At 60.2% G+C, this 12764-nt stretch overlaps 1 protein-coding gene and 2 pseudogenes across 1 annotated transcript; all 3 read right to left on the bottom strand.

Moving 5' to 3' along the window:
- Positions 1-1764: 1764 nt before the first annotated feature.
- LOC129735517 (feather keratin 1-like) lies at positions 1765-2416 on the bottom strand (annotated as a pseudogene).
- A 3107-nt stretch (positions 2417-5523) lies between these two features.
- Positions 5524-6175, bottom strand: LOC129735516 (feather keratin 1-like; annotated as a pseudogene).
- Positions 6176-9282: 3107 nt separating this feature from the next.
- Positions 9283-9591, bottom strand: LOC129735515 (feather keratin 1-like). The gene has a single exon (XM_055703833.1). It carries the CDS (start codon positions 9589-9591, stop codon positions 9283-9285), a length of 309 nt encoding a protein of 102 aa, XP_055559808.1.
- Between the last annotated feature and the right edge of the window lie 3173 nt (positions 9592-12764).

Raw genomic sequence — 12764 nt, 5'->3', positions numbered from 1 at the left:
GGGTGAAAGGGAATTTGGCGATTGCCGAGGGGAGCTGGGTTTGAGCATGCGGCACGGGGCTGCAGAGCCGAGGCTGTGGTGGTGGTGGTGGTGCGTGCGGAAGGGTTGATGAGTGGCAAGGCCTGCCCCCGCTGAGGCAAGGTGAGTGTTTTTCAGGCTGTTTGTCAGGTGATCTGTGGTTGTTGCTGAGGAAGATGAAGGGAGGTAGGAAGGAGTGGTGTGGGAGTGGGTGTTTGTAAGTGCCCGGGGCCTGTCGTGTTGCTCCCAGGAATGCCGAGGCATCTGGCATTGCGGAGGCCTCCTTGTGAGGCCGCTGTGCATTTTCCTGGAAAGGTCATAGTGCCTGGGGGCAGCTCCTGAAGAGTGGAAGGGAGCTGGTACCCCTCGTGTCCCGCAGAAGATGGTGCGGGAGGCTCTGGGAAAGCAGAGGCCGGTGAGCCTGAGCCTGTTCCCGGGGCAGGTGATGGAAGCAATGCTGCTGGAAATCACTGCCAAGGCCAGGACGGACGGAAGGTGTTGGGGGGTGTTTGGCGTGGATTTTGGAAGGGCAAATCATGCTTGAGTGAGCTGCGTGTCTTCCGCGTTGAGGCGAGTGGGCGTTGGGCGAGGGGAGAGCAGTGGCTGTTGCTGAGGCGTACTTGAAGGAAGCCTTTGTCGCTGTCTCCTGGTACGTGCTCCTAGACGAGCTGAGAAAGTGCGGGTTGCGTAAGCGGCCGGTGCGGTGGCCTGCAAAGCGGCTGAAGGGCTGTGCCCAGAGGCTTGCGATCAGTGGTAGGACAAGAGGCCATGTTCAGAAGTGAAAGCATCTGGAATTGCCCGGGCAAAGGCGGCAGGGCTTTTTCAGTGTGAGGGTGGTCAAAGAGTGGAAGAGGTGGTGGCGGCTCCATTCTCGGAGGTACTGAAGACGCGAGTGGCTGTGGTCCCAGACAATCTGCTCTAGCTGGCCCTGCTTGAGCACTGGGGTGGAAGGACATGCTCTGCAGAGATTCCTGCCCATCTCTAAATGTTTCTGTGATCCTTTTTTGCTGGGGAGGGTGCGGAAGAGAGTTAGTCAAGCGTGTGTTGGCACGGGGAGCCTCGGTCGGAGGTGTGCGCAGGGAGCGTTGTCGTATCGGAGGCTTTTTCTGAGCCAGTGCTGGGCTTGTGTCATGCTGTGTATGCCTGCAGGTGCGAGTGTGTGTTGTCGCTGGTGGCCTGTGTCCTCAGAGAGGCTGAGTGCCCTTTTCCCCCCAACCCCGCCGGCCTGTTGAGGCCTGGCTTTGTGCCATTTTAGAGTGGAAGAGCCTTGGGAGAAGAAAGGAGATGGAGGCGTGTGGTGCTGGGATGCAGGAGATTTTATTGAGGCAAAAGAGTGAAAAGGCAGGAGCACGCAGTGGAAGGGATCCGTCCTGAGGTGCAAGTAGGGCGACCGTCAGCCCAGGTCCTTTGCTTGCAGAAGATTTTGCCAGAGCACCGAGGTCTTCCTTTCCTGCGGTGGGAGCAGCGCGGGGGAGGTGCCCCGGTGGTCTTTGGCTTGTGAGCAGGCATTTGCAGCGGAGAGTAGCGGACGTAGCAGTAGGGGCGATGCAAAGAAGACAGTGGGAGAAGAGGAGGAGGTAGGTGGGCCATGTATCCTGGCAGCCGGGGCTGGCCCCTTCCGTGCTACTTTGCTTGGTGCCTTGAGAGGAGGAGGTGCGGGTGGCAGGTCCCCGTGCCAGCAGCAGGCGGGAGGTGCGTCCTCAGTCCATGCCGTGGCTTGCAGGGTGTGTGTGGTGTGGAGGGCCCTTAGCAGGGCAGGCAGGCTCTTCCGGCGCCATAGCAGCCCAGGCCTCCGAGGCCGTAACCGTAGCCAAAGCCGCCGGAGGAGATGGGCACTCCCTGGGAGCTGAGGATGTTGCCCACAGCAGCCGATGAGGAGGATCCGACGGCGGTGCTCTGGGGGAAGGAGGTGAGGATGGGTCCCGGCAGGGTGACCAGCACGGTGGAAGGCTGGATGACGACGCGGGAGTCCTCGCACTGCCTGACGCAGGGCTCGTTGCAGCTGTTAGCCAGCGGGGTGGGTCCGCAGGGGCTGCAGAAGTTGTTGCAGGCCATGTCTGTGGTGTGGAGTGTCCCTGTAAGAGAGGGTGTTGAGGAAGCGGAGGGTGTTGGGGGGGCGCGAGGGGTGTCGTTACAGGAGGGCAAGGGAGTGTGGAGGCGCGGTGTGGGGCTGCGGGGAGCGTGGTGGTGTTGAGTCGTGGGGGCTGCTGAGTCTGGTGTCAGCGCGTGCTGGAAGAGACGGGGCGTGTGGGGCAGGAGAAGGAGGGGAAGGGGCTTCAGGCTCACCTTGTTGACTGCGGGGGAGAAGGCGTCAGGAGAAGCGTGTGATGGAGAGAGGCGCTGGGCCGTCTTTTATGCTGGTCTGAGGGGGCGGGACAGGCTTTGCGCGTGACGGCATTTTGCAGCAAGCAGCTGTTGCGTGCCAGAGCTTGGCAGGTAATGAGGTGGGGGGTGTGTCCCTTCCCACAACGCTCCCTTCTCATGTCGTCCTCTTGAGGATGTGTCCGTCTGTCCCTGGCGTCAGCTTTGAAGTGAGAGCAGGTATCTGGGAGGATTTGCATGGAAGGTGCGTGTCAGGGCATTTGGCAGACGTGGCCAAAGCATAGGAGAGGTGGGGTGTTGTCAGTGAGGTCATGCCGTGGCACTCGTGTGGTGTGGTTTGCGGGTGCGTTGCGAAGAGGGGCCCCCACTTGTTCATGGGCCTGGAAGGCTGTTGTGGGCTTTGGAGGTGTGCCGGGCATGAGTGTCGGCCCCTTCCATGGCATTTGGTCCCTGCCTGCCTTGCTGCCAGCTTGCTAAGCCTGACTGTAGGCCTGGCCTTTCCCACTGAGCGTGCTCTGTGTGTGCCTTGTTGCCCGCCTTGCTTGAAAGGTTGTAGCTGGGAGAAAGGGGCCTGCGTGTCTGGGCTTGTGCCCCCTGGGATCCGTCCCTGGGGGTGTCAGTGCGGGCAGGCAGAGGAGGGCTGTTTGGGAGAGCAGGCCATTTTCCTGGCAGCCCTGGCTGAGAGCTCGCCGGTCCTGTGACGAGAGGTGCCCTGCCTGGCTCCGCCGGTGCTTGTGTTGGCCCCTCCATCGTGGACCCCTGAGGTGGGGCTTGGGCTGTGGTGTGACGCATCCAAAGGAGAGCAGCGAATGCGGTGAAGGATCGAGAGAAGAAGCCTTAGAAGTAGCGGTTGAGGGAAGCGGGGCTACTGTGTTTTCAGAAGGTGGCGGCTGAGGGGAGGCCCTATCGGTGTCTCCAAGTACCTGAGAGGAGGTTGTAACGAGGAGGTTGTGAGTCTCTCATCCCTAGCAACAAGTGCTAGGGCAAGAGGAAAGGGCCTCATGTTGCGCCAGGCAAAGTTTAGTTTGGCTATGATGAGAAATTTCTTCACCGAGAGGGTTATCAAGCACTGGAAGGGGCTGCCCAGGGCAGTGGTTGAGTCACCATTGTGGGAGGTGTTTAAAAGACACGTAGACGTGGCGCTTAGGGACATGGATTAGTGGTGGCCTTGGCAGTATTAGGTTAACGGTTGGACTCGATAATGTTAAGGGTCCTTTGCAACCGAAGTGACTCTTATGATTGTGTATGAGGCAGCGTGCGAGGGCAGGTGAGTTTCTGGAGAGCCCGTAAGTGTGCTGAAAGGCGGAGCAGAGCTGGGAGCGGCAGGCAGGGGAGGCTGGCACTCCTGGGCCTTTGGTGGGGTCTGTGCTTGGGGCGAGTGTCGAGGGGTGAGGCCAGTTCTCTGCGCAGAGCTTGACAGGGTGAAAGGGAATTTGGCGATTGCCGAGGGGAGCTGGGTTTGAGCATGCGGCACGGGGCTGCAGAGCCGAGGCTGTGGTGGTGGTGGTGGTGCGTGCGGAAGGGTTGATGAGTGGCAAGGCCTGCCCCCGCTGAGGCAAGGTGAGTGTTTTTCAGGCTGTTTGTCAGGTGATCTGTGGTTGTTGCTGAGGAAGATGAAGGGAGGTAGGAAGGAGTGGTGTGGGAGTGGGTGTTTGTAAGTGCCCGGGGCCTGTCGTGTTGCTCCCAGGAATGCCGAGGCATCTGGCATTGCGGAGGCCTCCTTGTGAGGCCGCTGTGCATTTTCCTGGAAAGGTCATAGTGCCTGGGGGCAGCTCCTGAAGAGTGGAAGGGAGCTGGTACCCCTCGTGTCCCGCAGAAGATGGTGCGGGAGGCTCTGGGAAAGCAGAGGCCGGTGAGCCTGAGCCTGTTCCCGGGGCAGGTGATGGAAGCAATGCTGCTGGAAATCACTGCCAAGGCCAGGACGGACGGAAGGTGTTGGGGGGTGTTTGGCGTGGATTTTGGAAGGGCAAATCATGCTTGAGTGAGCTGCGTGTCTTCCGCGTTGAGGCGAGTGGGCGTTGGGCGAGGGGAGAGCAGTGGCTGTTGCTGAGGCGTACTTGAAGGAAGCCTTTGTCGCTGTCTCCTGGTACGTGCTCCTAGACGAGCTGAGAAAGTGCGGGTTGCGTAAGCGGCCGGTGCGGTGGCCTGCAAAGCGGCTGAAGGGCTGTGCCCAGAGGCTTGCGATCAGTGGTAGGACAAGAGGCCATGTTCAGAAGTGAAAGCATCTGGAATTGCCCGGGCAAAGGCGGCAGGGCTTTTTCAGTGTGAGGGTGGTCAAAGAGTGGAAGAGGTGGTGGCGGCTCCATTCTCGGAGGTACTGAAGACGCGAGTGGCTGTGGTCCCAGACAATCTGCTCTAGCTGGCCCTGCTTGAGCACTGGGGTGGAAGGACATGCTCTGCAGAGATTCCTGCCCATCTCTAAATGTTTCTGTGATCCTTTTTTGCTGGGGAGGGTGTGGAAGAGAGTTAGTCAAGCGTGTGTTGGCACGGGGAGCCTCGGTCGGAGGTGTGCGCAGGGAGCGTTGTCGTATCGGAGGCTTTTTCTGAGCCAGTGCTGGGCTTGTGTCATGCTGTGTATGCCTGCAGGTGCGAGTGTGTGTTGTCGCTGGTGGCCTGTGTCCTCAGAGAGGCTGAGTGCCCTTTTCCCCCCAACCCCGCCGGCCTGTTGAGGCCTGGCTTTGTGCCATTTTAGAGTGGAAGAGCCTTGGGAGAAGAAAGGAGATGGAGGCGTGTGGTGCTGGGATGCAGGAGATTTTATTGAGGCAAAAGAGTGAAAAGGCAGGAGCACGCAGTGGAAGGGATCCGTCCTGAGGTGCAAGTAGGGCGACCGTCAGCCCAGGTCCTTTGCTTGCAGAAGATTTTGCCAGAGCACCGAGGTCTTCCTTTCCTGCGGTGGGAGCAGCGCGGGGGAGGTGCCCCGGTGGTCTTTGGCTTGTGAGCAGGCATTTGCAGCGGAGAGTAGCGGACGTAGCAGTAGGGGCGATGCAAAGAAGACAGTGGGAGAAGAGGAGGAGGTAGGTGGGCCATGTATCCTGGCAGCCGGGGCTGGCCCCTTCCGTGCTACTTTGCTTGGTGCCTTGAGAGGAGGAGGTGCGGGTGGCAGGTCCCCGTGCCAGCAGCAGGCGGGAGGTGCGTCCTCAGTCCATGCCGTGGCTTGCAGGGTGTGTGTGGTGTGGAGGGCCCTTAGCAGGGCAGGCAGGCTCTTCCGGCGCCATAGCAGCCCAGGCCTCCGAGGCCGTAACCGTAGCCAAAGCCGCCGGAGGAGATGGGCACTCCCTGGGAGCTGAGGATGTTGCCCACAGCAGCCGATGAGGAGGATCCGACGGCGGTGCTCTGGGGGAAGGAGGTGAGGATGGGTCCCGGCAGGGTGACCAGCACGGTGGAAGGCTGGATGACGACGCGGGAGTCCTCGCACTGCCTGACGCAGGGCTCGTTGCAGCTGTTAGCCAGCGGGGTGGGTCCGCAGGGGCTGCAGAAGTTGTTGCAGGCCATGTCTGTGGTGTGGAGTGTCCCTGTAAGAGAGGGTGTTGAGGAAGCGGAGGGTGTTGGGGGGGCGCGAGGGGTGTCGTTACAGGAGGGCAAGGGAGTGTGGAGGCGCGGTGTGGGGCTGCGGGGAGCGTGGTGGTGTTGAGTCGTGGGGGCTGCTGAGTCTGGTGTCAGCGCGTGCTGGAAGAGACGGGGCGTGTGGGGCAGGAGAAGGAGGGGAAGGGGCTTCAGGCTCACCTTGTTGACTGCGGGGGAGAAGGCGTCAGGAGAAGCGTGTGATGGAGAGAGGCGCTGGGCCGTCTTTTATGCTGGTCTGAGGGGGCGGGACAGGCTTTGCGCGTGACGGCATTTTGCAGCAAGCAGCTGTTGCGTGCCAGAGCTTGGCAGGTAATGAGGTGGGGGGTGTGTCCCTTCCCACAACGCTCCCTTCTCATGTCGTCCTCTTGAGGATGTGTCCGTCTGTCCCTGGCGTCAGCTTTGAAGTGAGAGCAGGTATCTGGGAGGATTTGCATGGAAGGTGCGTGTCAGGGCATTTGGCAGACGTGGCCAAAGCATAGGAGAGGTGGGGTGTTGTCAGTGAGGTCATGCCGTGGCACTCGTGTGGTGTGGTTTGCGGGTGCGTTGCGAAGAGGGGCCCCCACTTGTTCATGGGCCTGGAAGGCTGTTGTGGGCTTTGGAGGTGTGCCGGGCATGAGTGTCGGCCCCTTCCATGGCATTTGGTCCCTGCCTGCCTTGCTGCCAGCTTGCTAAGCCTGACTGTAGGCCTGGCCTTTCCCACTGAGCATGCTCTGTGTGTGCCTTGTTGCCCGCCTTGCTTGAAAGGTTGTAGCTGGGAGAAAGGGGCCTGCGTGTCTGGGCTTGTGCCCCCTGGGATCCGTCCCTGGGGGTGTCAGTGCGGGCAGGCAGAGGAGGGCTGTTTGGGAGAGCAGGCCATTTTCCTGGCAGCCCTGGCTGAGAGCTCGCCGGTCCTGTGACGAGAGGTGCCCTGCCTGGCTCCGCCGGTGCTTGTGTTGGCCCCTCCATCGTGGACCCCTGAGGTGGGGCTTGGGCTGTGGTGTGACGCATCCAAAGGAGAGCAGCGAATGCGGTGAAGGATCGAGAGAAGAAGCCTTAGAAGTAGCGGTTGAGGGAAGCGGGGCTACTGTGTTTTCAGAAGGTGGCGGCTGAGGGGAGGCCCTATCGGTGTCTCCAAGTACCTGAGAGGAGGTTGTAACGAGGAGGTTGTGAGTCTCTCATCCCTAGCAACAAGTGCTAGGGCAAGAGGAAAGGGCCTCATGTTGCGCCAGGCAAAGTTTAGTTTGGCTATGATGAGAAATTTCTTCACCGAGAGGGTTATCAAGCACTGGAAGGGGCTGCCCAGGGCAGTGGTTGAGTCACCATTGTGGGAGGTGTTTAAAAGACACGTAGACGTGGCGCTTAGGGACATGGATTAGTGGTGGCCTTGGCAGTATTAGGTTAACGGTTGGACTCGATAATGTTAAGGGTCCTTTGCAACCGAAGTGACTCTTATGATTGTGTATGAGGCAGCGTGCGAGGGCAGGTGAGTTTCTGGAGAGCCCGTAAGTGTGCTGAAAGGCGGAGCAGAGCTGGGAGCGGCAGGCAGGGGAGGCTGGCACTCCTGGGCCTTTGGTGGGGTCTGTGCTTGGGGCGAGTGTCGAGGGGTGAGGCCAGTTCTCTGCGCAGAGCTTGACAGGGTGAAAGGGAATTTGGCGATTGCCGAGGGGAGCTGGGTTTGAGCATGCGGCACGGGGCTGCAGAGCCGAGGCTGTGGTGGTGGTGGTGGTGCGTGCGGAAGGGTTGATGAGTGGCAAGGCCTGCCCCCGCTGAGGCAAGGTGAGTGTTTTTCAGGCTGTTTGTCAGGTGATCTGTGGTTGTTGCTGAGGAAGATGAAGGGAGGTAGGAAGGAGTGGTGTGGGAGTGGGTGTTTGTAAGTGCCCGGGGCCTGTCGTGTTGCTCCCAGGAATGCCGAGGCATCTGGCATTGCGGAGGCCTCCTTGTGAGGCCGCTGTGCATTTTCCTGGAAAGGTCATAGTGCCTGGGGGCAGCTCCTGAAGAGTGGAAGGGAGCTGGTACCCCTCGTGTCCCGCAGAAGATGGTGCGGGAGGCTCTGGGAAAGCAGAGGCCGGTGAGCCTGAGCCTGTTCCCGGGGCAGGTGATGGAAGCAATGCTGCTGGAAATCACTGCCAAGGCCAGGACGGACGGAAGGTGTTGGGGGGTGTTTGGCGTGGATTTTGGAAGGGCAAATCATGCTTGAGTGAGCTGCGTGTCTTCCGCGTTGAGGCGAGTGGGCGTTGGGCGAGGGGAGAGCAGTGGCTGTTGCTGAGGCGTACTTGAAGGAAGCCTTTGTCGCTGTCTCCTGGTACGTGCTCCTAGACGAGCTGAGAAAGTGCGGGTTGCGTAAGCGGCCGGTGCGGTGGCCTGCAAAGCGGCTGAAGGGCTGTGCCCAGAGGCTTGCGATCAGTGGTAGGACAAGAGGCCATGTTCAGAAGTGAAAGCATCTGGAATTGCCCGGGCAAAGGCGGCAGGGCTTTTTCAGTGTGAGGGTGGTCAAAGAGTGGAAGAGGTGGTGGCGGCTCCATTCTCGGAGGTACTGAAGACGCGAGTGGCTGTGGTCCCAGACAATCTGCTCTAGCTGGCCCTGCTTGAGCACTGGGGTGGAAGGACATGCTCTGCAGAGATTCCTGCCCATCTCTAAATGTTTCTGTGATCCTTTTTTGCTGGGGAGGGTGTGGAAGAGAGTTAGTCAAGCGTGTGTTGGCACGGGGAGCCTCGGTCGGAGGTGTGCGCAGGGAGCGTTGTCGTATCGGAGGCTTTTTCTGAGCCAGTGCTGGGCTTGTGTCATGCTGTGTATGCCTGCAGGTGCGAGTGTGTGTTGTCGCTGGTGGCCTGTGTCCTCAGAGAGGCTGAGTGCCCTTTTCCCCCCAACCCCGCCGGCCTGTTGAGGCCTGGCTTTGTGCCATTTTAGAGTGGAAGAGCCTTGGGAGAAGAAAGGAGATGGAGGCGTGTGGTGCTGGGATGCAGGAGATTTTATTGAGGCAAAAGAGTGAAAAGGCAGGAGCACGCAGTGGAAGGGATCCGTCCTGAGGTGCAAGTAGGGCGACCGTCAGCCCAGGTCCTTTGCTTGCAGAAGATTTTGCCAGAGCACCGAGGTCTTCCTTTCCTGCGGTGGGAGCAGCGCGGGGGAGGTGCCCCGGTGGTCTTTGGCTTGTGAGCAGGCGTTTGCAGCGGAGAGTAGCGGACGTAGCAGTAGGGGCGATGCAAAGAAGACAGTGGGAGAAGAGGAGGAGGTAGGTGGGCCATGTATCCTGGCAGCCGGGGCTGGCCCCTTCCGTGCTACTTTGCTTGGTGCCTTGAGAGGAGGAGGTGCGGGTGGCAGGTCCCCGTGCCAGCAGCAGGCGGGAGGTGCGTCCTCAGTCCATGCCGTGGCTTGCAGGGTGTGTGTGGTGTGGAGGGCCCTTAGCAGGGCAGGCAGGCTCTTCCGGCGCCATAGCAGCCCAGGCCTCCGAGGCCGTAACCGTAGCCAAAGCCGCCGGAGGAGATGGGCACTCCCTGGGAGCTGAGGATGTTGCCCATAGCAGCCGATGAGGAGGATCCGACGGCGGTGCTCTGGGGGAAGGAGGTGAGGATGGGTCCCGGCAGGGTGACCAGCACGGTGGAAGGCTGGATGACGACGCGGGAGTCCTCGCACTGCCTGACGCAGGGCTCGTTGCAGCTGTTAGCCAGCGGGGTGGGTCCGCAGGGGCTGCAGAAGTTGTTGCAGGCCATGTCTGTGGTGTGGAGTGTCCCTGTAAGAGAGGGTGTTGAGGAAGCGGAGGGTGTTGGGGGGGCGCGAGGGGTGTCGTTACAGGAGGGCAAGGGAGTGTGGAGGCGCGGTGTGGGGCTGCGGGGAGCGTGGTGGTGTTGAGTCGTGGGGGCTGCTGAGTCTGGTGTCAGCGCGTGCTGGAAGAGACGGGGCGTGTGGGGCAGGAGAAGGAGGGGAAGGGGCTTCAGGCTCACCTTGTTGACTGCGGGGGAGAAGGCGTCAGGAGAAGCGTGTGATGGAGAGAGGCGCTGGGCCGTCTTTTATGCTGGTCTGAGGGGGCGGGACAGGCTTTGCGCGTGACGGCATTTTGCAGCAAGCAGCTGTTGCGTGCCAGAGCTTGGCAGGTAATGAGGTGGGGGGTGTGTCCCTTCCCACAACGCTCCCTTCTCATGTCGTCCTCTTGAGGATGTGTCCGTCTGTCCCTGGCGTCAGCTTTGAAGTGAGAGCAGGTATCTGGGAGGATTTGCATGGAAGGTGCGTGTCAGGGCATTTGGCAGACGTGGCCAAAGCATAGGAGAGGTGGGGTGTTGTCAGTGAGGTCATGCCGTGGCACTCGTGTGGTGTGGTTTGCGGGTGCGTTGCGAAGAGGGGCCCCCACTTGTTCATGGGCCTGGAAGGCTGTTGTGGGCTTTGGAGGTGTGCCGGGCATGAGTGTCGGCCCCTTCCATGGCATTTGGTCCCTGCCTGCCTTGCTGCCAGCTTGCTAAGCCTGACTGTAGGCCTGGCCTTTCCCACTGAGCGTGCTCTGTGTGTGCCTTGTTGCCCGCCTTGCTTGAAAGGTTGTAGCTGGGAGAAAGGGGCCTGCGTGTCTGGGCTTGTGCCCCCTGGGATCCGTCCCTGGGGGTGTCAGTGCGGGCAGGCAGAGGAGGGCTGTTTGGGAGAGCAGGCCATTTTCCTGGCAGCCCTGGCTGAGAGCTCGCCGGTCCTGTGACGAGAGGTGCCCTGCCTGGCTCCGCCGGTGCTTGTGTTGGCCCCTCCATCGTGGACCCCTGAGGTGGGGCTTGGGCTGTGGTGTGACGCATCCAAAGGAGAGCAGCGAATGCGGTGAAGGATCGAGAGAAGAAGCCTTAGAAGTAGCGGTTGAGGGAAGCGGGGCTACTGTGTTTTCAGAAGGTGGCGGCTGAGGGGAGGCCCTATCGGTGTCTCCAAGTACCTGAGAGGAGGTTGTAACGAGGAGGTTGTGAGTCTCTCATCCCTAGCAACAAGTGCTAGGGCAAGAGGAAAGGGCCTCATGTTGCGCCAGGCAAAGTTTAGTTTGGCTATGATGAGAAATTTCTTCACCGAGAGGGTTATCAAGCACTGGAAGGGGCTGCCCAGGGCAGTGGTTGAGTCACCATTGTGGGAGGTGTTTAAAAGACACGTAGACGTGGCGCTTAGGGACATGGATTAGTGGTGGCCTTGGCAGTATTAGGTTAACGGTTGGACTCGATAATGTTAAGGGTCCTTTGCAACCGAAGTGACTCTTATGATTGTGTATGAGGCAGCGTGCGAGGGCAGGTGAGTTTCTGGAGAGCCCGTATGTGTGCTGAGAGGCGGAGCAGAGCTGGGAGCGGCAGGCAGGGGAGGCTGGCACTCCTGGGCCTTTGGTGGGGTCTGTGCTTGGGGCGAGTGTCGAGGGGTGAGGCCAGTTCTCTGCGCAGAGCTTGACAGGGTGAAAGGGAATTTGGCGATTGCCGAGGGGAGCTGGGTTTGAGCATGCGGCACGGGGCTGCAGAGCCGAGGCTGTGGTGGTGGTGGTGGTGCGTGCGGAAGGGTTGATGAGTGGCAAGGCCTGCCCCCGCTGAGGCAAGGTGAGTGTTTTTCAGGCTGTTTGTCAGGTGATCTGTGGTTGTTGCTGAGGAAGATGAAGGGAGGTAGGAAGGAGTGGTGTGGGAGTGGGTGTTTGTAAGTGCCCGGGGCCTGTCGTGTTGCTCCCAGGAATGCCGAGGCATCTGGCATTGCGGAGGCCTCCTTGTGAGGCCGCTGTGCATTTTCCTGGAAAGGTCATAGTGCCTGGGGGCAGCTCCTGAAGAGTGGAAGGGAGCTGGTACCCCTCGTGTCCCGCAGAAGATGGTGCGGGAGGCTCTGGGAAAGCAGAGGCCGGTGAGCCTGAGCCTGTTCCCGGGGCAGGTGATGGAAGCAATGCTGCTGGAAATCACTGCCAAGGCCAGGACGGACGGAAGGTGTTGGGGGGTGTTTGGCGTGGATTTTGGAAGGGCAAATCATGCTTGAGTGAGCTGCGTGTCTTCCGCGTTGAGGCGAGTGGGCGTTGGGCGAGGGGAGAGCAGTGGCTGTTGCTGAGGCGTACTTGAAGGAAGCCTTTGTCGCTGTCTCCTGGTACGTGCTCCTAGACGAGCTGAGAAAGTGCGGGTTGCGTAAGCGGCCGGTGCGGTGGCCTGCAAAGCGGCTGAAGGGCTGTGCCCAGAGGCTTGCGATCAGTGGTAGGACAAGAGGCCATGTTCAGAAGTGAAAGCATCTGGAATTGCCCGGGCAAAGGCGGCAGGGCTTTTTCAGTGTGAGGGTGGTCAAAGAGTGGAAGAGGTGGTGGCGGCTCCATTCTCGGAGGTACTGAAGACGCGAGTGGCTGTGGTCCCAGACAATCTGCTCTAGCTGGCCCTGCTTGAGCACTGGGGTGGAAGGACATGCTCTGCAGAGATTCCTGCCCATCTCTAAATGTTTCTGTGATCCTTTTTTGCTGGGGAGGGTGTGGAAGAGAGTTAGTCAAGCGTGTGTTGGCACGGGGAGCCTCGGTCGGAGGTGTGCGCAGGGAGCGTTGTCGTATCGGAGGCTTTTTCTGAGCCAGTGCTGGGCTTGTGTCATGCTGTGTATGCCTGCAGGTGCGAGTGTGTGTTGTCGCTGGTGGCCTGTGTCCTCAGAGAGGCTGAGTGCCCTTTTCCCCCCAACCCCGCCGGCCTGTTGAGGCCTGGCTTTGTGCCATTTTAGAGTGGAAGAGCCTTGGGAGAAGAAAGGAGATGGAGGCGTGTGGTGCTGGGATGCAGGAGATTTTATTGAGGCAAAAGAGTGAAAAGGCAGGAGCACGCAGTGGAAGGGATCCGTCCTGAGGTGCAAGTAGGGCGACCGTCAGCCCAGGTCCTTTGCTTGCAGAAGATTTTGCCAGAGCACCGAGGTCTTCCTTTCCTGCGGTGGGAGCAGCGCG

Source organism: Falco cherrug, chromosome 3, assembly GCF_023634085.1.
Source record: "Falco cherrug isolate bFalChe1 chromosome 3, bFalChe1.pri, whole genome shotgun sequence".
Taxonomy (NCBI): domain Eukaryota; kingdom Metazoa; phylum Chordata; class Aves; order Falconiformes; family Falconidae; genus Falco; species Falco cherrug.
This window is presented reverse-complemented; position numbering and strand designations above follow the sequence as displayed.